The following is a 25,522-nucleotide window of genomic DNA, read 5'->3' as shown; positions in this document are numbered from 1 at the left end:
TTTGCCTTCTTCTTCAACAAGTGAAATGCATGCTCATTTGGATCCAGGTCAGGTGGTTGACTTGGTCAGTCATGAACATTCAACTGTTTGGCCCTTGATGCTTTTGCACTGTGTTTGGGGACAGTGTTCTGCAGCATGATAAAGTATCTATTGTGATTTGAGGTATTTGTTTGGTTTTGTTTATTGTGCTCATTGAGGGCTGTCTTTGTTCCTCTTTTCTAAAGAGTATGGAGGTGTCATTTTCTGGTTCTTTTTGAGATTTTGTTGCCCCAAGATACAACCAATATATGTTAAATTGTGATCCAATCAATATTTGGTGTGACCACCCTTTGCCTTCAAACCCGCATCAATTCTTGTAGATACACTTGCACAAAGTCAGGGATTTTGTAGGCATATAGTCAGGTGTGTGATTAACCAATTATACCAAACAGGAGCTTATGATCATCAATTTAATATGTAGGTTGAAACAATCATTAACTGAAACAGAAACAGCTGTGTAGGAGGGTTAAAACTGGGTGAGGGACAGCCAAACTCTGCTTGAGGTTGAGGTTGCTGATGACAGTTTAATGTCAGAAGTCATACACCATGGCAAGACTGAGCACAGCAACAAGACACAAGGTAGTTATACTGCATCAGCAAGGTCTCTCCCAGGCAGAATTTCAAGGCATACAGCAGTTTTTAGATGTGCTGTTCAAGCTCTGTTGAAGAAGCACAAAGAATCTGGCAACGTTGAGGACCGTAGACGCAGTGGTCGGTCAAGGAAACTGAAAGACACATCATGCTTACTTCCCTTCGTAATCAGAAGATGTCCAGTAGTGCCATCAACTTGGCAGAAACCAGTGGGACCCAGGTACACCCATCTACTGTGCGGAGAAGTCTGGAAGTATTGATGCTGTTTTGAAGGCAGAGGGTGGTCACACCATATATTGATTTGATTTAGATTGTTCTTCTGTTCCTTCACTTCTTCTGTTCATGCATTTTGTTAATTGATATTTCTATTTTTGAAAGAATTTTTATTTTACGCCATGTTTTCCACAACTGCCTAAAACCTTTGCACAGTACTGTATGGAAGAAATGAGTCTTGCGACTGCAGAGATGCATAGTTTGCATGACATGTACTTCTGCCAGTGGCACAGGAGATTTTGAGCCACATAAACACAAGAGAGGAGGAGTTTGAGCACAGTTATCTTTGTTTGCAGTACAATATTACCGTATACAACGACATTGCTTATTGTCTCTTCAGTTTTTATCCTTGTGTTCTCTTACGATCTCTGTCTGTTGTCTTCTGAATTCTTTTTTTTCTCTTGTCTGCATCTTCTCTCATGACTGGATGATTGTATCACCTTTTTGTGAGTCATTGAGCAACTAGGGCACAAAATCGAATCTCTCCCCCTTGTCTCTTCATCAATAGGTTGCCCATTGTAATGTGGTTGGAGAGGGAGGGCATTGGTTTTAATGAACACTGGATAGACCAGTGCATGTTGGGAAGTTTTTGTGGCTGCATTGGCTGCAGTGATTACTGGTGCAGGACTGTAGAAAAAATCTAAATGCCTCTTGCTTAAAAAAAAAAAACCACTGAGCAAGCATTGCAGCAAAAATTGACATGAAAGGTAAATAAGTCACTGAGTGATATACTTACTGTACTTGGCACAGTACAAAAATTCTCAAAAAAAGTAACATGGCCCAGCCTACAAGCACTCCCTTTATGGGCTTTGGATTAGGTACTATCATTTTTATAGGGCATGAATGAGCTTTATTGGCCCATGAATATTAAATGGGGTACAATGTTGCAACATTATTTTCGAAATAACCTTCTATGGATGAGAGTGTGAACCAACTATCCTAAGCCATTCTGGTTTATCTGGCTTTCTGTATACACCTCTGCAGGTACTTGACATTCCATATTTGTTCCATTTTTCCTGGTAGAGCTGATCTGCAGACATGAGCTGATCTGTCAGAGATCTTTCAAGAGTGAGAGAGACAAGTGGAAAGTGCTACACATATAGGCACATATTTGTGATGATTGGGGGGCACAAGAACCAGAAACTGGAACAAGAACCAGACTAGGTAGGAGCTGGAAGAAGAATAGGGACTAGAGCTGGTACTGCGTGTGGAGTACAGAAGCTAGAATAGGAGACATAAGAGTTAATCATTGGAATGGAAATAAGAATTAGTTTAGAAATAAGAGTTGGAGCAGGGCTAGGAACCAAGGATAGGGAAATAGGAATAGGGAACTGAGCGGGAGCAGAAACTAGAGGTAAAACAGGGACACGGTCACATCAATACTAGCTCACTGCAATGGTGTATCAGCAGTATGATGACCCAATCTGCTGCCTCAGCAGTTCAAGCTCTGCTACTTAATGGATGCCCCCCCCCCCCATAGTCACACACCAACTATGGCAGACTATCTGCAGAACAAGGTCATATGGGTGGTGAAGGTGGGAGGGAAAGCAGGACAGGAAATGGGACTCCTGGATAATGGAGACAAGATGGATTTCCAGATCTACGTCTTTGTGTATGTTGTGTAAATTTTCTGTCAGTGGAGATGGTATTGGTTCCAGAATTGCACATATGTGTGCTTATTCTTATGCCTATAATAATGTATGTTTAGGTTGTTCACTCGTTTTACATTTCTTTAGCTGTTATGATGCCTGTTTAGTGTTCAAAATGCAGTTGTTTAACAGTAATGTTATATACTGAACAGGAAGGTCAAAAGGTATAGTAGGTAGAATTTTTACTTGTTGGTCTCATGCACTGGTTATTTGACATGGTTATTGTATTGTGACACAGATACACATACGCCAGCCAGGTTACCAAGCAGCCTCAAAGCAGCTTTCTCCCTTCCACAAGCCAAACATTAACAGCAGTAATTGCATGCTAATTAGCTCCTTGTGTGGCCTGTAAGTGCATTTGACAGGTGGCCCAAATCACCCCCCTGATTTTGAGAACTTTATTGTTTTGGATGACATTTGCATTTCACTTCCTTGTGCCTAGTCTGTGAATGTATTAGTTGTGACTAATTGCTCAAATCTGTTATTATTTATCACATCAATTTAATCAAGAATAATTTCACACAATCTGGCATATATTCTCCTGGGCATCATCATTTTCAACTCCCAGTGGTGCATGAAGATGAGAATATTCTGTAAAGGGTAAGAGTTAAGTTAAAAAAGGGTTACTTGTCTTTCTTTCCTTCTTAAATGGGTTGCATGCAGACATGGTCAAGAGGTTCAGCATGGGGAATGTCAGAATGGGGAAGAAATGCAATCTAAGTGACTTTGAGCGTGGAATGATTGTTGGTGCCTGACCGGACGGTTTGATTATCTCAGAAACTGCTGATCTCCTGGGATTATCATGCACAACAGTCTCTAAAGTTTGCAGAGAATGGTGCGAAAAACTTCAAACCACAGCACTGTTTATGCTTCCCACAGTCTATGAATATAACGTCTAACATAAAGTGTTATTATACAGTTCAGTGTTCTCGTGCACTGGTTATGGAAAGCTGACAGTGACAAACGCGACAGAGCCTGCCGTCTTTTAGTGTTCGCTGAACAGGTGACCTTATGAGATCTTTACTTTGGTGTGCTACACAACACTATTTATAGTTTTCACTTTCGCTAAGCAACTATATTGTGAGCAAGCAAGTTATTTAGCTGCGTAATTAGCTGCGATATGATAGTCTACCACAAACGATGCAACTGCAACTTACAGTTTGAGATAAATAAATGTTTACGGCTGATTGAACACATAAAGAGACTAAAGGAACGTGTAGCTGCCCAAATTGCACTCCAGACAAGCGATCACTGAAACTCTGTATTCTATTGCTTATCTAGTTAGAAAACGATACCAGTTCGCTATAACAAGCATATTAGCGATTACTAGTTAGCTTCCCGAATGTACAAATATCCACCTGAAGCACAACGCTTGTGCAATCGCTACTATGTTCGTATTGCCTATATTTTATTGTAAGTGGATATTTGTAAATTCTTCAAGCTAACTATAACTAATTTGCTTGTTGCTACCGATAACAAACTGGTATTGTTTTATAACTAGATATGTAGTCTTCGCTTGGATAATAAGCAATAGTACACACAGTTTCAGTGATTGCAATTTGGGGAGCCACACAAACAATCAGAATAAGCCCCCAGAATGCCATTGGCTGTGGCAGTTGGAACAATTTTTCAACCAATGAGCTTTAATTGCTGTACAGCTGTACAATGTTTTGATACATTTGACGACCCTACAAATGTACACTTTGAAACCCGAATTTAAGGACTATAAACACAGGCAGAGGGTGAGTCAATGTGTCAGTGAGCCTTGTTCAATGAAGGAAGGGATTTACAACGGTCTTGTAACAATGTTTTAGCACAAAAATCTTACCTATTTTACCCTTACGTAATGTAAGATCTGAGGCCTACCAATATCCATCATTCCAAGTGGCTGTTTAATTTCATAGTTTGACAGCTGTGTGTGCTTTATTGGCCAGGCCTGCCTGCCTGCCTACCTGATTACCTATCAAATATCCCTCCTTTCTGTTTACTTGATCAGGGGGACTGTAATACCATAATCCTAGCCATGAAGACCTGCCCAGCTGTATGCATCTTCTCCTTCTCTGAACCCACCGCTGAGACCTAGTATGCCAATCTCTTCTCTGCCAGACCATGAAGGCCACATCCAAATGCATTCTCACACCTGCAGCCATGATTTATATCAATGTGCAGTGCATGAAGCAAAGGAAATGGCATCGTGAATTTATCTTATTCAGTTCTTATTTTGGAAGTCTCATTGTCGTTAGCTAGCTGGTATGAATTGACTTAATGAAGAATGATGCATATTTCATTGCTTTGTCAGTACTTTCATCCCCATGTCTTCATCCAGTTTTTCGTGCTCGGTGCTTTGGAGCACTTCCTCATTTTAGCAGACAAGTGGATGTCCCTCATACTTGTCTAACGCACATACAAATCTTAAACTGTTTTAATATCATAAGTGCCTGTAAGAGTAAAGTAATGTCTTCCTCTCTTTATGTGCCTTAAAGACTGAAACCAGAAATCCCGAACATATGATCCTAGCAGTTATAACTTCTAATTGGTTTCAAATTTTTTAGCTGCACTGAGGCATTTTTGTCAGTTTGCTTTGTAGATTTGGGGATTAGGGTTGGCATGATATTGATGATATTGTAATATACTATACCAGATTTCTTACTTTTCTTTGTTAAGTATTTGAAAGGACAATGACTTTGTGATCTTTGGTCTTACAAGAGCTGACTTTGCTCATAAGCAATCCTGTTGAATGAGTTGGACAGAATTGGAATGTGAGCATGCCATTCTCATCCTGCTCTTCCTTCCATCCTGCCTGTTAAAATGAATCTACCTGGAGTTAATCCAGCGTCCACCTTTTTGCCTTTAATCCACGTTCAGTTGTCCTGCGCCGGGCCATCACAAGTGTGAGGCACACGCGGCCCTGCTCACGCAGCACTCCCTTTTTGAAGTGCTCTTTTACGATTACATTTCTTATTTGTAATTGCTGGATATCTCTCTTCTCCTGTGTGAAGGGTGCACAGACTGGCCCTCATCCCTTCCTGGACATGTTGTGCTGCTCTCAGTGGGGTCTCGGTGGGGTCTCGGTGTATGCTGGCCTGTGGTTCTGCTCATTGTCAGACTTCACAAAAGCAATGCCTCTGAACAGGAACATTAGACACAGAACAGAGGTCAACCCTGCTAGGGGAATTATTGACCACAAATTGAATCATGTCCTCCACAGAAGAGTGATTACCCTGCAGTCCTTTGGGATGGACTACCTGATCTTGAATGAGAAATAACAGGATAAATATTGGTTGGGTTTTTTTCATGGACAAAATCTTAGTGCAGTATATAAATTGTCAAAGCATATCTTTTTATTATTTATATTATTATCCTTTATAATATTTTAAAATACTGGGACTAATTTATCAAACTGCTTTTCTATAGTAAGTAAAAAAAATTTTTTGTCAAATGATGAAAAATCCTCAAAATGCCTGTAATTTACTGCTTGCTGTCATTCAGTGAATAGTCCCTTCAGTCAGTTCAAACTATAGAAAATGTAAAGCACTACATTTGATGGCGATAACAGCACTGGAAAATGCACATGTCTGTGCTTGATCAACACCACAGTTTCTGTTACTACTAATTCGTAGAGGCAGAGTGACATGGTGGCCATTTCTGCATTACACTGCAGTGCACCTCCCTTGGAGGAGTTCTACTTCAACACACTGACTTCACAACATTTATACACAAATTCTCTGAGGATATGCATGTGATGATCTGGTCATAAGAATAGAAAATTCTGAATATAACATGGATAAATTATAGGGCTGTGATACCTGGGGGTCTACAAGGAATGCCAGAATTATATGAGTACTCTTGGGTGTGTTTAATCTCCAAGACCATTCACATCCCCGTTTGCTATCAATCTGCTTTGCATAACACGTGATATCGCTCCAGTTGAAAGTATTTGTATCCATTCTGCCTAGAGATGGACCTTGGTTATATTCAGGCTGTTTAAGCAATTGACCTGAACATGTCATTTTAATGACATCTTCTTCTTCACTACTTCTTGTTAAAACATATACCAGTGGGATGACCTGACAGGGTGTGGTGTCACTGGCTGGCTCATGCTGGCAGAGAACTATCTCTATTTGCGGCTGGCACAGTCCTGTTTACACAAAACCTGCTAAATTAAAGGAGGTCATGACCTCCCATGAACTCAGACTCAGTTCTAGTTATATCTCATATCTCTCTGTATCTCTCTGTCAAGGTGGTGATGGGTGGACATTTGTAGAGTCCTGAAGTCATAAGCTGCGTTTGAACTCATTTCCCAGTGTTATTCACTGGGCCTGGTAGCGAGATGCATTGATGGAGGTGTAGTGAGGAAAGAGGACTGAGCACTGAGCCACTTTTCCCTTGTCTAATGCTGTCATCATCGCTTTCACTTGTCAATCTGTCAATAAGTAGCCTCTTATTACTCCTCCAGCCTGAAAAGGCGGATTTTATTTACGCTCTTTCCCTCTGCCTGTCCTGGGGGGGCAGTGATATGAATTATACATGTGTCCACAGGCCCTTCCCCAGATTAGATTAGACCTTCAGATGTCACATTGATTTAACCCCCCTTGTCACTCCCTCCCCCAAGCCAATCTGTACACCTGCAATCTGTACACCAGCAATCTGTACACCTGCAATCTGTACACCAGCAAGCTGTACACCAGCAAGCTGTACACCAGCAATCTGTACACCTGCAATCTGTACACCAGCAATCTGTACACCAGCAATCTGTACACCAGCAGTCTGTACACCAGTTGTGTGTTGTGTGCTTGCTTGACATTTTACCCTTGTATGAATGACATTAATGCAGCTGGTGCTGGTCAGACTTGGCAAAAATGAATACTTTTCCTCCCCATAAGTGCACAGTGACTATATATTTAAGCTGGCTAGACAGCATTGGCTTTGGCTAGATTGGTACATTTATAGTGTGATGGTTTCATGGTTTCACTGTAATCTAATTCCTTATGTCATACAAGTCAAATCACAATTACTTTGTGAAATGAAGCCTTATGTCCGGTGTACTATTGGACTCTAACTGTACACTCTCAGAAACTCACAGTGTAGGTATTCATTTGTTCTCATTTCGTCAATTTACCATGAATTTACAGTAATGTTCTCTTTGGGTACAAATGAGTATGTTTTCCAAATAAAAAAAGTACAAATTAATTACATATTGCTGTAGGGGTAGGGGTACATGTAGCATGATCCCAGCGACAAGCATTTGTACCTTTTTGTACCTTTGAGTGCAGTCAGTGTAGTGTGATTCTTCAAGGCCATTGTCTGTCACTGAGCATAGAAGTCTACCTTTGTTTATGTCACTGTCATGGCCATTATGCTAACAGTAACTTAAAACTGCTCTCTTTGGGGCGTGTTTATAAAAAAAAATCATTACAGAGGTATGCTTTATATTATGCAGCTCATGAGTAAGGAACTACCACGTGGGGACAATTACCGAGAAGTCAATCTGTACAGATTTGTTTATGTATTTGTATATCATTCATTTATGTTAAGAACTTCATTAATGAATGACAATTCATATTGGAATAAAAAAACTAAAAAAAACTGTTATTGTATTTGTTAATGGTTAACTAATTGTAAAAAGTTTATCCTTCGGTTTGCTAATGTATACATATTCAGGTAACTAATACATTTACTAATTTTCATTAATTGAATACATAAACTAATGAAATGTTAATTGAATGCTTAAATAATGCATTAATCAATTCATTCATTAGTGTTAACAACTAATTAAGTATTACATGCTAATTAATGCACCTTATTGTAAAATGTGACCCATTTTTTATGTTCTCTGCAATATTTGAATTTCTATAAATTGTATTTCCGCAACACCATTGACATTTTCTTATTTAATTATGACCCCAAGCCCTCAATCTCACCGACAGCTTGCAAAAGATATTGCCTTCTGCCTTCTCTTCTCTTGGCCAATTGCACAAAAACAGAAAGTATTACCTTACTAGGAAAAAATATGACTTTAATAATATATGCCTGAAATAAAGATTGTTGACTGTTTCACAATATTTTCCATAATAATAGTGAAGTTGATACTCTGTAGTTGCTTTCCCTTCAGAATTTTTGCATTTTTATTTAGAAATGTGTCTTTTATGGAGAGTGGTTGGATTGAATCGTAGTTATAGTGGTGCTACGAGGGCTGCAGTAGTAAGCATCCACTTGTAGCATTTTAAAGACATTTTCTGTGTGCTGGCCATAGGGATGTGACTTTAGCTGGAGTACTCCAGGGACAGTGTGATCTGTGTGCTGGCTATAGGGATGTGACTTTAGCTGGAGTACTCCAGGGACTGTGATCTGTGTGCTGGCTATAGGGATGTGACTTTAGCTGGAGTACTCCAGGGACTGTGGTCTGTGTGCTGGCCATAGGGATGTGACTTTAGCTGGAGTACTCCAGCGACTGTGTGGTCTGTATGCAAGAGATGATGTCTGTAGTTCATGAGGAGGAGATGGCAAAGTTGAAGCCTCAGCCCATTAGTGTGATTGGCCAGCTGGCAGCGGAGCCTTTCAGAGCCTCTGTAGTGAACTGTCAGATGGCTTTATTTCTGGCCTACGCCTCTTCACAGAAAGTGTTGGTGATATCTTGAGAACCACATGCAGCAACCGTGTGTCCTGTAGTAGTAGTCAATATGAAACTGAAATGTTTGCTCAAAATATACGTGAAAAGGATAAGTTCATCACATCATTATACCTGTTCACTTAATTATTATATTATTAGAGCTACCTTCATGGCAAATGGCATAACAACTCCTGCTACCCTCACTTTCCCAATCACCTACAGTGGGCTCCAGAATTATTGGCACCCTTCATAAATATGCATAAAAAATGCTGTAATTGGTATAGTATAAGCTTTGTTTTCCAACATCTGTGAAGCATTCCATGGAATTAACGTCTTGCATATAAAAATATTTCCCCAAAAAGCAGGATCCAAAATGATTGGCACTGGTTTAATACTTTGTGCAAACACCCCTGGCAAAGATGATCTTCAATTCTTCAATTATTAAACTGCGATCCTTGCGTTACTTATGGCCTCCCTCCAATCTTTCTTTGCCGTCCGTGGAGATAATATGCACTTGCATCCTCTTCCTGGCAAGTTTGTAACCATTTAATATGTTTTACACCTTTTTAGTATTGCCCTTACACTGCTAAGCCATATATTGAACAGTTTATGTATTTTTGTGTACCCATTACCCGACTTGTGATGGTCAATTACCAACAGTATCTTTTGAATTAACAGTTCTTTGGCTTTTCCCATGCTGATGGTTGACAAGGGGATTTTGCATGTTAGGGTTGCCAATAATTTTGGCACCTGTGGTTTTCTGAGAAAATTAGATTACTAGATTAGAAATATTGAAACATAAGAGTAAATGTATTGAAGTTAGAGTATATCGTTTTCCTGCATATTTAAATATAAAATATAGCTCATTATCCATTCTTTTTTCTCCATTATTATTATGAATGTCGATAATTCTGGAGCTCACTGTATGTATAACTACACTATAGACATTAATTGGAAAGAATTTGTCACACATTTGCCACACCTTCAATTCATTTTAAATTGAAACATTGATTAGTGTGATTAAAATGTATCTTTTTGATCTGCACCAATCATTGCTTGCCCAAGCATTTGCCAATAGAAAACAGAATGAAACTGGAGAATGGATCTGACTGAGCAGTGATTATGCAGTCCATATGTACAGGCCATTTACATACATGGACAAATTTTTTTCTCTCTTGGCAAGTTGCCTCAGGAGATTTGGACGGAAAGAAAACACAGTGCTTTTAAATAACATACTGCATGCATATCTAAATTATATGTTCTGTGATAGATATCCTTCTAATTTAAAAATCTGCATTTACTCTATAATTATAGTGCTATTTGTCATTATCATTATATTTCCTAGCTTAATCATTGGCACATCAAATAAAATACCAGAAACTGATCCATTTTTTTCATTTTCATTCATTTTTGTATACAGCGCAGTCTTAAGTATTTGGACAGTGGTACAATTTCTGGTCTTTTGGCTTTGTACTCCAGCACATTGGATTTGAAATGAAACAACGAATATGAGGTTAAAGTACAGACTGCCACCTTTAATTTGAGAGTATTTCCATCCATATTGGGTGATATGTGTAGGAAATAGTATGCCCGTTTTAGGGACAGTTAGCTTGTTTCTGATTAGTCTTACTATATATTCAACTGACTGCTTCCTTAGTGCTGGTGTAAGAACAGTATAACTGAACTTCTGCTCCTGGGTCTCTGCTCCTGCCCCAGGAAGCCGTTGCAACACACTGGTTTATTATTAACCATTCAGTTTCCCTATAACTTCAGCATAATAAGTGAAATCAAGACTATGTCATACTATATTATTTATTCTATAAGCCTACAGCTGCACAGATAAGTGGGAACCTGTGTCTTTAAGCCTGTATTAGTTAGACGTGACCAATATTGGGGAATAACAGGGTTGCCAACTTGTATGCTTTTTGGACACTTTCAGGTTCTGTCTCAAGCTACCCAAACACATCTAATGCCAAGTAAAAACAAAGCAGCTCCCTAACTGAACAAATGTTTTATGTATCAGCTTCCATTATAAGTGAGATTGGTTCATAAAAATTACAGAGAGATTGTCGTTTGGCGGTCGATGTTTTATAGCTCCCACGATGACAAACTACAGGAAATATAAAGGTTTACATTTGGGTGAAGATCATCATCAAGTAACATTTAACATCAGGCTTGTCTTTGAAGAGTAAGAGTGCACCAAACCATGACTGGATTTTCAGAAGTTCTGTTCTAGCCCAGGATTTGTATTATGTTCATATTGGGAGAGTCATATCCTATTTGGAGTTGTGCTAATCTTGTGGTTGTGGGAATGGGAACTGATGCTGTACTCACTTGTGTTTCATATTTACTACAGTCAGTTGCTCTAATTTACAACAGGGCAGGACCACACTTTGCAGCTTGCTTGTTCATGTTGATGCTCTACTGTTGGGCGGCCTGTACCGTAGTGGTTAAGGTACGTGACTGGAACAGGCAAGGCCGAGGGTTCGAATCCCTGTGTAGCCACAATAAGCCGTTGGGCCCTTGAGCAAGGCCTGCTTAACCCTGCATTGCTCCAGGTGAGGATTGTCTCCTGCTTAGTCTAATCAACAGTACGTCGCTCTGGATAAGAGCGTCTGCCAAATGCCAATAATGTAATGTAATGTTGGACGATTCACTGCTTGTCAAGTACCGTATGTGAATACTCCCTTCATGAGTATATAGAGTAATTTTGAAAACTGTCAGCCAGTCAGGTGAATCAGAAGGAGCTCCCGATGACCTCTGTAGCAAGAAGTTGCAGTCATAAACCCTTGAGAAATTTTTTTTCTTCTACCAACATTTTATGAAGACATTCCAGCTAGCTATTCAGTTGCTAAAATTAAATACAAAATCTGCAAACCAATCAGGGTATGTTATGAGCTGATTCTTTTGTTCATTAAAAGTAGATATTTACCAACTACCTACCTATTTACCATTTTTTTTAACAGTTGAATATCCACCGTGTTTTAGAGCCGCTTTATGCCTCACTCTCACCTGGGGGTTCTGCCTGGCAGAGAATGCTGCAATTACACTGTGGGTCTGCTCAGCTTTGCACCGCATGACTACCAGCACTCCGCACACAATATTGTATTTTTCTGCTCATTCTGAATTGACTGTTGTTGATGAGGTATTTTCCCCTGCATATAAATACCTGCCTCTTTGTAGAGAATTTGGTTTAGGGGGTGGTGCTTTCAGGATTGATTGCACTCAGGTTTTGTGCTATAACGTACAGTATATCAGCTCCACATTATGCCAGTCACGGAAATCTCCTCCTTGACTTTCTTTTCTCAATATACGTAAACTGTGTTGGACAATTTCCAACTCAAGAGTGTTAAAATTGTCATCAGCATGCATATAAAGGTACATTTCACTTCCATTACATTCTGGAAAAAAGAAAAAGGAACGGTAGTTACTGGACATACTTTCATAGCATTTTTGATGCTAATTTTCAAAGTCTCACAAGTTCTCTCTCTGTTCTTAAAGTTAATTGCCATTGCATGCAAAAAGAGCAATATCAATCATAATTTGTTCCCCTGTTTTACAATTTACCAAGGGAAACGGATCCATATAGTTAGAAATTAATCATTTAGGGTCCAAGTGAATTGATATTCCAGTAATGTTATGCCTGATGTAGCAGTTACCTGCTCATCTCCACAGCTGACAGTATACTGTGAAGCCCGTGTCATATATGGGGCAGAATGCTCTGTACTCCCTGGTGAGGATAAGATAGCTGGGGGAGAGTTTTCAAGGTTATAATACATTTCACTGAGGCTTGAGCAGCTTAGAAAAAATCCACCATCCGAGATGCCAGTGTGCAATTTTCATGCTTTGTGGAACTCCTTTATTAGTGCTGTCAAAAATGAAGTCCCAGGGCAAGCATTAAACAAAATCAAAGCTCATAAAGGTCCAGAAAGACCTTTGTCCTCTCTCCTGCTTGGCTTCTGACAAAATAATGGCTTATGCCAACACTTCTTCAAATGGCCTAGATATTCTACGGGATCTAAATTCCTTGGCTGCCATGCCCTTCCTGTAGAGATAATTGTTGAAACAGGGAGGGGTTTTGGGGGTTATACAAGCGTCTTTGTGTGTTATTTTATGCTCTTTATTATTGCCTTTGTGTTTATTGTGTGGCCATGTTTCTTTTACCAAGATGTAGTACAGGGATTCCAATTCACGTAGATCTCCTTGCTGAGTACATCCAACCACTTTATATCACATTATTATAAAACAATGGATATTAATGATCATTTGGCCCTGTTCAAAACTACCACCAATATAAAGTCCACGTATAGCACTAATCTCAAATATATCATAACAATTGATACCTTTGGGCCCCTAATATAGCCCATCGACATACAAGATTTGTGGAATGCAATGTCTGTCACATGTTGTTTCACAAGACTCAAAACTGTGCCCGTATTATGAACATAGTTTGTGATTATGAATGTAGTGTCAGTGTGGCAATATAGCAGTGAAAATAGTGGGGATGGTGCATTTCAATTTAGCCCCTGCCCCCCAAAATGTATGTGCATGGCCCTGCTTCCTTGTATAACTGTCTATTACTCACACAAAAACTGTTAAGTGAAATGTTTGGATTTGCCAAAAGCCTCAAAATAAATAAAATGTATCGGCCCAAACATCAGTCTGCTCTTTATCAAGGTGGATCAGCACAGATCTTTGACATCTGCTACAGCCCTGTATATGTCTCCTGAACTTCAAACAGTGTACTCACCACTGAGCAGATTAAGATTCCAACCTTCAGTAAAAAAGCCTCTCTGATTTATGTGATGTAGCATTTTGGCTGCATTTCTTGCTCATGAAAGACTTATCTTGTGTACATGAAATGGTTTTCTGTGCCCTTATGTAAGAATGAACCAGTATTTTTTAGACTTATTGGTCTTCTGCTGCTGTAACCTATCGACTTTGAGGTCTGACATGTTGTGTGTGCAGAGATGCTCTTCTGCATACCACTGTTATTTGCATTACTGTCACCTTCCTGTCAGCTTCGACCAGTCTGGCCCTTCTCCTCATTAACAATGCATTTTTGCCCACAGAACTACTGGTCACTGAATGTTTTTTGTTTTTCACACCATTCTCTGCAAATTCTAGAGACTGTTGTGTGTGAAAATCACTGGAGATCAGCCGTTTCTGAGATACTCAAACCACCCTGTCTGGCACCAGCAATCATTCCACGGTCAAAGTCTCTTTAATCGCACATATTTTCTTCTCCATTCTGACATTTGGTCTAAAAAACAGCTGAAACTCTTTCCTATGTCTTGATCCTTTTATGCATTTAGTTGCTGCCGCATGATTGGTTAATTCAATATTTGCAATAACAAGCTGGTGTACAGGTCTACCTGATAAATTGCTCACTGAGTGTATAAAAACAATGAGCTAATTCAGCCAGAAAAAAACTGGCAGAAACCAAACAAAATCTGACAGGTGATCCGGTTTTGCTAACAAGTGCTTTTGTTCTGACTATAGGTTTCAAGTGCCCTGTCTGTTCCAAGTTTGTAACATCAGATGAAATGGACCTGCACCTTGTCATGTGCTTAACCAAACCAAGGGTGACCTACAATGGTAAGATCTCAATGGTATTATTTATCAAGACCTTAACCAGTCCCTTTTATACCTCCATGAGAGGTATTACATTTCCATGAGAGGTATTAAAGTTGAGTTTGAAAAGCAGATGCAAAACAATGCCGCAAGCTCAAGAGACTAAGCTGTAATTTGCATTTACCTTGATTTCCTGATTGTACGCACAGAGAAGTCAGATTGGCCTTGCTGATTTCCTGCATGTTTGCATGCCTTCCTGAACCATTCAAAAGATACAGAGCATGGGACCACAACTATTGCCTCCCTTTTGTTAAAGTGCACAGGGGGTTCTTACTGGTGTGTCTTTCAATAATGGTCTGGGGTGGATCTCACAGTGGGGTGAAACCCAGATGATACTGTACGGTAGATGTACCGCCCTTGAGGGTGGCGATGTAGCTAAACTCTCAGAAGAATGTCAGATCACATCTGTATGAGGTTATTTTATGGAGGAACATGTTAAATTGGGAGAATCCTTCCAAGTGATTCAAGGACATAACGCTTTTAACGTAATTGTTGAAGCTTGTGTCATGCGTTTTCTTGGTAAGGGGTCTCTGAGCTGGGTTTGGTGAGGCCACTAATCCTACTCGCCTCTGGCCCCTGTCGCCCCCTGTGGCGCCTGTGGCACTACTCAATAGAGTATAGGTGTGTCCGCCTGCTGCTGGCGTATCCACGTGGAATTATGCTGTAAACACGTATAACAGATGAGGGGCCTAATTTGAGCACGGTCCTTCAGGCCCTGCCAGCAGGGGCTTCCCAGCGGAGAATGAATGACAGGGTAATCCTACCTGTCTGACATATTACCACCACCATCAGGGATCACTCTCTCCTCTCCCCCTGAGGGAATTTGTTGGTGCTCATGTCATTGGCGAGGAGGTAACTAGGCATAGTTTTGTGTGAGCGGGTGTTGTGCATATCAGTAGCATTTCTGAGCTTTCTGAAAGACAAATGTTATTTTTAATTGCATGTATTGTTATTTAGGATTGGCATATTATAGTGAATTGCACAGAAGATTTATTTAATTAGTTGATTATTATTTGATTGTTTTATTAAATTTTAACCAGGGTGACTCAACAAACCATAAATACATCAAAATGAGACCAAGTTACAACAAGCATTTTTTTTCACAGAAAGTGTGCAAGCACTATAATAATGATAATGACATTTTGCATATATTAAGCAGGTGTTGTTATTCCAAGCCAATCATCATCAGGCCCACATGTACAGTGCTCCTGCGTTACTGTATGGCACCAGTTAACATGGAACATGGAGGCTTTATGCTACCTTCCAGAATGTTGGGCTTGTGCTACCTTCCAGACTGTTGGGCGGCCTGTACCGTAGTGGTTAAGGTACGTGACTGGGGCACGCAGGGTCGGTGGTCCGATCCCCGGTATAGCTACAATAAGATCTGCATAGCTGTTGGGCCCTTGAGTAAGGCCCTTAACCCTGCATTGCTCCAGGGGAGGATTGCCTCCTGCTTAGTCTAATCAAATGTACGTCGCTCTGGATAACAGCGTCTGCCAAATGCCATTAATGTAATGTAATATTGTGAATGTGGTTTGTCAGTTCAACTCCCACCCCATGGCCCACAATGCACTGGGTCCAGTGGGCCTTGGAGAATGATGTATACGCATGGTTTGTTCACAGAACAGGTCACGGAAAGCCTCAGACACAGGCAGACTTCATCATACTGTTAAGAAAATCTGCATCAGATGTTGTTGGATGGCGCTAATGTGCTCACAATAAGCCAGTGGCACAGAAAAGGTTAAGACATCCATCATCACAGCTGAAAGGAACCTTTTTTGTGTGAAAGGAGTTCAGAGAGACTGCCCAGTGTCAGTGATGAGGCCACAGTTTCCATTTCCCCCCCTCCTGCTGGAGGAAGTGATGAAAAACAGCACAGCGAGACTAAAAGAGACTAGGCAATGGAACAGGCGCTGGCTACATCATCTGACCTGCCTCTCTGCATCTCCACCTCTCTCAACCAAAAGTTCCTAGAAAATAATTCCCCCAAAAAATCTGTCAGTCAGCAGCCATGTTGATGGCTGCTTCCTTCTTCCAAAATCAGAATCTTCAGATAAAAGGCCAAACGTATGTATCCATTTTAAGCCCAGGCTGCTTCTTTGGAGTGGTGTAAGGAGGGCAGCTCTGTTTTATATTCTCTCTGTGCCTGCCCAGCATCTAAAGGCACGGGCACCATGACAGCCAAACGCTTTTATGTCCTGGCTGTTCCAGTCTTGCAGATCACTTATAAACAGAAGCCCAGGAAGAACTGAATCGATACCTTTTGGCTGCAGATCTGCAGTTTCTCTTCCTATTCCAGTTTAATTCGCTCTGGAGCTCTCTTTCTTGTGCAGAGACAAAGACCAGGATTCACAGTGCTGATTGTTTGCTTTTTTACAGCCGTGTTATTATTCACGGTGGCACGTTCAGCCAAAATCAGAATGCATTCGCAATTGCTGCCTGCCATGCTGTTAAATACAAAGCAATGTCTAGCCTTTATAATATGGCGTGAACGAAAGAGAAATGGGTTTGAATTGATCCCCATTTTGAATTTTGGAAATATGCTGCCTTACCAGGTGCTGCTTGTATTGAGACCAGGGTCCTGTGTGTGTTGTAGCAATACCTATACCTATAGCTTAAAGGCCTCTGGTAACAGGGCAGAACTGGAACCAGTGACTGGCCTATTATATACTATTACTTAGTACACCCACTTATTCAGGCAATTATCTAATCAACCAATTGTGTGGCAGTAGTGTAATGCATACAATCATGCAGATTGTATGCATTGGGTCAGCAGCTTCAGTTAATGTTCACATCAACCATTAGAATGGGGAAAAATGTGATCGCAGTGATTTTCGACTGTGGCATGATTGTTGGTGCCAGACGGCTTATGCAGTGTACCGTACAGAATCCTACTGATAGTGCAAATATTGAATCAGCCAATCATGTGGCAGCAACTAAATGCATAAAAGTGGTCAAGAGGTTCAGCTGTTTTTCAAGCCAAACGTCAGAATGTGGAAAGAATTAGTCCAATAAATATCGAATAAAGTGCTCACTGAGTATATATGTAGGCTGTATCTATATCTTCCCAGTCCTCACAATGACCCCCCCCCCCCCCCCCCCCCCAACATGACTTGGAATCAGATGTTCAGCACCGTGGTAACACAGGTTAACTTGGCTTTTTTCTGCAGTGACAGGTCACCCGAGCTGATGGAATTGAAAATCTGACTGAATCAGAACATTGAAGGCATTCCTTCTTCCCCGTCTTATTCAGAGGTGCAGTCAACATGGTTACAGGGCTGTCTGTACCTAACTTACCTGAGCTTGCATGTGCCCCACAATGGTGCTGCAGCTCTCTGTCCACATCCCCTGCAACTGCAGCCACCACCTGCACTGAGCTTTCAGTTATTGACTTTATAAAAAAATATTGACATTAACTTTTAAGCCTTTGCACCATCTTTAATTAACCTAAACTTGACAGAGCTTAACTTTACACATATTACCTTGTACTGTTATTTAAGACAATGGCCAAATTTGTATAAACAGTTACATCCCAACTAAAAATTTGAAACCCATTTCCATCTAGAAAAGGTGTGCCAGATCAGTAATAGTTTAGACTATTAATAGGCAAATTAAATTATGAGTAATTCATGTGCTTTGCATGTTTTTTTTTTCTGCCTGGCTACATTATTCATGTCTAAGACTGAAAACTGTGCTTTTGAGTGCAGCAAACTGCAGAAAGCTTCTGAAGCAGGCAGTGAACGGTTGGTTGTCAAGGAAATCTCCAGGCTGGTAAAAGAAAATTTTTTTTTCACAGCTCTCCTTCTTTTTGCCAGACATTTTTTTAAGGTGTTGAATTGGAAACTGTGGCCTAACAGAATGTGCAGCAGCAGGCAGGAAGGAGTGTGTCAGGCTTCAGGACCAAGACACTGCCGCAGAGCAGACACTTATTTTTCTTCCAGTGATCTTCCTTACCTGATAACTATGCAGGATGAATTCTGGCAAAATCTGCTGAGGTTTTCATCGCCACGCTTTGCTGCTCACTCTTATTATCTCTCTCACACATTCGTTTAGCTCTCTCTCCTCCCCCTCCTCTCTCTCGAATCCTGCATGCTTTCATTTAACTCTCTCTCTCCTCTCATTTTAATTCAGTTTTTTTTTTGGTATTTAATTAGAATGAAATTATACATATTTAATTCTAATTATACAGTATTGCCTAATTATTTATTTATGATAAATAACGAGAGAAACTGTATTTCAATTTGTTCTAACTGCTTTTCAGAGTGGGAGAAATCAGTTCTAATAAAGTTTAGTAAACAATGCTACTTTGGCAGGTACGTTGCAGGGTCTATTAGCCTGCAGTTTATTTGGGAAGTGAAGAGAATGTGGATGGAGCTCCAACCTGAGAGCAGCCATGGTGGACAGGCTGTGTGGCTGGCAACCATGACGTGTGGCCAGCAACCATGACGTGTGGCTGGCAACCATGACGTGTGGCAGGCAACCATGACGTGTGGCAAAACCGAGAGCATTAGGTTTTACGCGTCCCCAGTGATTATGTTCATGATTTTCTTCAGTGTTTGTCGAGTTATTTTCTGAAGTTGATACTTCTTGGCTTTCAAAATATAATTTATTACATTGCTTTCATGCAGTTGGAATCATGAAGGCGTTATCGTGGAGTAGTAAATTTGCTGACTCTTTTTCCTTATCTGTGCTCCAGTCCAGTCCATTTTTCTTGATTTCCACTGTTATACAACCATCATTTCAAATGAACACACAACTTCACCACTGCCTATGCAGATTGAACATGACTGCCGGCATTAACCACCTCACATTACCTTGGCCACTATTTCAGATGCCTGTCATATCTACAGTAGGAATTTGATACACCGTACACTTCATTCAAGTGGCACATTGAGGTGTGTCCTTCACATAGTAAAATAACAGCTTTTTTCATATTATCTAGGGAGTGATATTTCTCTAGGTCACCTTTTATCAACTATTACCCCCAAATTAACTTTCTCATTTTGTGCCACTCATTACATTACATTACATTACAGGTAGACAGCAGATGCTCTTATCCAGAGCGACGTACAATGAAGTGCAGATCGAACACAGGGTGTGTGATAAGGACCCTAGAGGACAATACGGTTCCAAGTGGCGGATGGGGGGAAGGAGAGAAAGAGTTGGGTGTCATTGACATAACAATGGCTTAATGATATGACATGCCATTAGCAGAGATAACAGGGCCAAGGGATCTGGTGTAAATGGAGAAGAGGAGGGCACCGAGGACTGAGCCCTGGGGGACTCCTGTATCAAGGGGGCGAGGGGTTGATACTCTACCAGCCCAGGTCACCTGGGAGGACCAGTCAGAGAGATAGGATTTAATCCAGTCTAGCGCTGTGCCACAGATCCCTGTAGATGCAAGGGAGGATAAGAGGATGGAGTGGTTGACTATGTCAAAGGGTGCAGAGGTCAAGAAGGATCACGACAGATGAGAGGGAGGCTGCTCGTGCAGTCTGAAGGGATTCATTTACGGAGAGGAGTGTGGTCTCTGTCGATTGGCCAGGTCTGAAGCTGGACTGGTGGGGGTTCAGCAGGTGATTCTGTGAGAAGAAGGAAGAGAGTTGGTTAGAGGCAGCTCATTCAATGGATTTGGATAGAAAACCCATAAAGTAACCCTGCCTTATTTTTTTATTTCCCTAATGGAGAACTTAGCTGAGGACCTTGTTCAATGTCCTGGTGAGCAAAAAGTATTTTCTCATGCAATGCAGATTGTGAAGGTCATGGCGTGAATCAACCAGCAAAGCTATGTCCATTTGACAGACATTAATCCTGTTTCATTCCTTTTTATATTGTCCAATAAATCCAGTATTTGGCTGGTAGGATGGGACTATATGATCTGTAAAAAGCTATGAGTCTGGAAATTGTGCTTGGATAAGTGTTTTAATCCTGGTCTGACAAATTGAATAATGTTCACAAGCTAGAGGGTTGGGATAATCAGTTTTTCCCACATCTCAGTCTGGATTCCATTAGAATCCAAGGGAGCCTTCTTTTACACCCCAGTGAAGCAGGTATTTGTGATGGTTAATGCCAGCTTTGTGGTGTGGTGATTTAGGAAATATGTTGGATTGTTTAAGACATGAATGGGGTGCATGATTTAGCCTATTTCTGGGTACAAATTGGTGATTTATCAATACCATGTCTAGAAGCAGTTCACTAAAATGTAAATATGAATAATATTTAACATGACAGTTTTGAGAGAGATGAGGCTTCTTCTCCAACCCCTTTTGTAATCAGAAGTGATTGTAACCATGCAAGATAGAGAGACAGAAAAAGCAGAGAGATGGATAGACATTCATTATATTACATTACATGATGGATTATTTAGCTGACACTTTTTATCCAAAGCAATCTTCCAGGCCCCAGTCATGTACCTTTACCACTAGGCTTTCTCCTTTCTGTGGTAGATATCTATGCTGAGGTAGTGAGGTTGTTAGCAACTGTGTGCGTGCATGCATGTGCACTCTGTGTTGCAGGCAATTTACCATATTACCATTAACAAATCCAGGTACAATGAAGCCATACTGCCAAATTGGGTGACGTTTGCCTGGTTTTGCATTGCAAGCTGAAAGCTACCTTTCCTTTTGGCAAGAAATGCTCTGAAATTATATTTTCTCTACTTTCTATCAACAGCATTTAGCAGAAAATCACTTCTTTAATTTAACATTTTTTTCATTTTCACAGTTCTTGCGGTTTTGCAAGTACTTTTAATCTTTGAGACATTAGGTTCTAATTGCTTAAGACTCAATGTCTGTGAAATGGTCTCACATCCCTTCATGAGACTTCCAGATAACCAAGCTTTTAAGTGGTTTTCAAGACCAGGTTATGCTTGCATTTTTAAATGCCTGCTTTGCCATGCAAACTCATTTGTCTCAGGAAGAGGGATTGTACCTGCATTGTGCCAAGAGAGGATGGTTACTTAAACACCTCACTGATGTGTTTAAATAATCCCATGTCATCACTGGTGCATGTCAACACTTGCTGCAGCTATCAATCATATAGGTATTTCACTGACCAAAGTCATCAGTCTACAGGTGGGACAGGACTGAAGAACAAGCTGAAGGCCCACTTAAATACTAAACATTTAAAAACAATTTAAATACTTTTAATATGAAGGTTTTTTTACCATACCCATTTTACCCATTGTTTCCTGGTACTACAGTGGGGTGCAAACATTTGGGCACCCCTTGTTTAAATATCTGTTAGAATGAATCTGTACATGACAAGCAAACCTGAACTTTAAATGGCACAGTGTTAAACATGATACCTTTCTGCAAATTGTAAAGCCCTGTGCAAAAGTTTGGAAACCCTTTTGGATTATTGTTTGTTACTTTTTTTAAATATTATTACCAAGGCCCAGACCCAGGTGATTTACTCACTAGGGCTTCAATGAGTCAGGTGAGTCTAATTCCAGGGCTGAACTATTTATTCTGGAGTACTCCATGCCTTGGATGTTCTGTCTGGTGTTAACAGCCATGGGTTCCTCTAACCAATTGTCCAAGGATGTCAGAATGAAGATGGTTCATTTCCACCAAGAAGGCTACAGATACTCTCCCAACATTTCAAACTACCTATTTTCACTGCCAGAAACATTATTAGAAAATGGGAGATAAAGGGAACAGTTAAAGTCAAGGCAAGCTCTGGAAGACCAAGTAAGATTAAATTTTCATTTTATTTTATTTATTTATAAGATTACTCTTTTTTGCGGTTCTTTTGCAGTGATGTGTGGGTTCTTCTGAGCATTTCTCACTAGGTCTCGGGGCCAAAAAAGATTTAAGATACAGTGGCCATACATCACTGCAAAAGAGCTGCAAAAAAGAGTCGCAGACACAGGTCTAGCTGTTCACAGGACAACAATACAACATACTCTAAAAAACAAAGACCTTCTGGCAGTTGCCAGAAAGAATTACCTCAACACAAAATTAAGTGTCTGAAGTATGCAAAAGAAAACATTGAGAAGCCTGAAGCCTAAGGGACAATGTGTTTTGGACTGACAAAACCAAAATTGAACTTTTTGGCCACCACCAAAAAGGTATGTTTGGAGAAAAAAGGGTGAAGCCTTTGTAGAGAAGAACACCTTTCCAACTGTTAAGCATGTGGAGGTGGATCCATTATGCTTTGGGGTTGTGTGGCTGCTGGGGACACAGAAAATATTGTGCGAGTAGAAGAAACAATGGATTCCTCCAAATAAATTCTAGAGGCTATTATTTGAAGGTCAATCCAGATATTGAAGTTGAAGAGAGGTTGGGGTTTTTCAGGAATGATCCAAAGCATACCTCGAAATCAACCATGAAGGGCCTCCAGGAAAGATGGTTTTGGAATATTATTGAAAATCTGTGGAGAGATCTCAAACATGCTGTACATACAAGGAGGCCAAAGAATATTTCTGAAAAATAAATCCAAAGCTGAGAATTGAAAGGCCATGGAGTGGCCCGGTCCCTAGCAACATGGCCATAGGTCCCCAGCAATTACTAGTTAGTCATAATAAAACCCATGATATTGTTGTCATTTCAATGTGTTGAGGTCCCTGAGACTTTGCCGGTTCACAGGCTAAAAAGGTTTGTTCGCTGGATTAGGCTACACTCTTGATAAACACTCTTACATGTCTGCATCAGAATTTCTTGTACATAAGCAGCAGCACTGCTCAGTCTTGTGATAACATGTTAAAATCGCAGATTTTTTTCATGATTTGTAAAATTATGGAGTTACTCCTAACCAGAGATGTAAAATCCAACTTAAAAAAGTAAGTCCTCCCCAGTATGTTCTAATCATCTGGATTTGCTACTTAGCACAATTCTTCAGTCAGGAGGTAGAACTAATTCATGAAATCAGCTGGCTGAGTTCATGGGAAGGGGAAACACGAGGCAGGACTTTTACTTTCTGATCCCCAGACTTTTCACCTCTGCGAGTCCTAACAAATGAATGTTTTATTATGTATTGCATTACCATTCAGTTTTAAAGCAGACTCAACTCCAGGTTCTGCGGGCTGCAGTGACTGCAGGTATTTCTTCCAACCATGCACTACACCAGATGATTTCACTAATTACTTCACCTCCTGTGGTAATTCATGAAAATAGGTGGTGCATGTTTGGAGCAAATACCTGTAGACAGGCCGAAAGGTTCAGTAGCTTTTAAAAGGAGGCCTAGCTGACTGTGAAAGTTATTGTTTAAATGCTGCTGGTTAAATGTAGGTCTACTGGTCAGTTATAGAGGTAAGTAATATGAATGTGAAGGTTACTTTAATAATATTTATTTATTGACTTTTCTCGTTTGTTGGGCACCTCTTTGTATCACCTTACAGTATGTTGTCATATTGGATTTCAGTTGAAGTGAGCTAACACAAGCTCCAGTTTTGACACCAACATGTCCCTCTGCATTGCTTCCACAGAGGACATCCTGTCAAAAGATGCTGGGGAATGTGCAATATGCTTGGAGGAGCTGATGCAGGGTGATACCATTGCACGTCTTCCCTGCCTTTGCATCTACCACAAAGGGTAAGAGCACAAATACATTTAGGTCTTGATCTTTCTCAAAAGGTAAAAACATACAAATAAGACATTTAGCACACTTATAATCATATGCACAGTCGCACCCACATTCAAAACTGTCTAATTTGCACTTTCTAAAGTGTCCAATCTTGTGTCCAATTAATGAAACTAAAGTTCTCTTTAGCCACTCAAGTTGTTAGACCTCCCACTCATCCCACAGTACCGCACAACCTGATAAGAACATTCTGTTTTAACTCTTGCAGTTGTATAGACGAGTGGTTTGAGGTGAACAGGTCATGTCCGGAACACCCCACCGATTAAGGAGCTTCCATTTTTTGCACAGGCAAGTTTGCACCTGCATTTGTGTGAAGGGTGACGGCTGCATGCATATGTTGTACGTGCCTGCATGGAAGTGCATGGTGGTAATGTGTATTGCAGGTATGAAAATTAGGAACCAACAGCCAATTGCAGAACAATTGTCAGCTGTGCGGTACTACTGTCCTTGTAATCATTTTCCTAGTGTCTTTGTATTTTGGAGGGGGGAGGGGGCAGGCAGTTCTGCATGTTTGATACATATCTCTGGGGGGAGGGGGTCTCAAACTGCACCCCTAGTTCCCACATCTATGCATGGATGGACCCGGACAGCTGTGGTCCAGAAGTGTAACTGACAAGATATAATCTATGTATTCAAATGGCAGGTTCCTCCTAATTCTTCTATTTTGTATTGCAGGTGTCTATCCTACTGGTTCTGGAAGACTGTCTGCTCTACTAAGAGCAGAAATGAATGTGAAGTTCTGCCCTAGGCCATAATCAAAGGCATGATCCTGGTCACTGCTTTGTTGGTGGGAATCTAAATCAAACGTAGATCTCATTTCAACTTCGGAGGAGACGACAAGATATTTTCATGGGGTTTTTTTGGGTGTCTGGGGGGGGGGGGGTTGCACGAACAGAACATAAGGTAATATTTGGGAGGGAGGGTGTTTTCTCAATGTTAGGGGAAATGTGACTCTTGTGGGATCTACGTTCATGATCAGATCCAATCATCCCCTATCCCCTTACCCCACACCTGTCCCCTCTCTCATTTTCCCCTCACCCCTCATAAAATGCCAGTTCTGAAAGCCTGCTGCCAAAAGCCCTTGGGTGTGCCAAAATTTGTTGAAGCAATCTTCAGGGAATTACCTTTGTATATGCGTGCAGCT

At 40.6% G+C, this 25,522-nt stretch overlaps 1 protein-coding gene across 1 annotated transcript in view; it reads left to right on the top strand.

The window, feature by feature from the left end:
• Positions 1–25,227, top strand: part of LOC133106733 (E3 ubiquitin-protein ligase znrf2-like) — a 30,541-nt gene extending 5,314 nt beyond the window's left edge. The window contains exons 2-5 of the mRNA XM_061216053.1: positions 14,665–14,760; positions 24,224–24,329; positions 24,587–24,666; positions 25,054–25,227. Coding sequence (XP_061072037.1) covers positions 14,665–14,760; positions 24,224–24,329; positions 24,587–24,644 — 260 coding nt within the window. The 3' untranslated portion in view covers positions 24,645–24,666; positions 25,054–25,227. The remainder of the gene's footprint in view (positions 1–14,664; positions 14,761–24,223; positions 24,330–24,586; positions 24,667–25,053) is intronic.
• Positions 25,228–25,522: the final 295 nt, after the last annotated feature.

This window comes from Conger conger, chromosome 1 (assembly GCF_963514075.1).
Source record: "Conger conger chromosome 1, fConCon1.1, whole genome shotgun sequence".
In the NCBI taxonomy this organism is placed as follows: domain Eukaryota; kingdom Metazoa; phylum Chordata; class Actinopteri; order Anguilliformes; family Congridae; genus Conger; species Conger conger.
The sequence above is the reverse complement of the archived record's forward strand: the minus strand, read 5'-3'. Positions and strand labels throughout refer to the sequence as shown.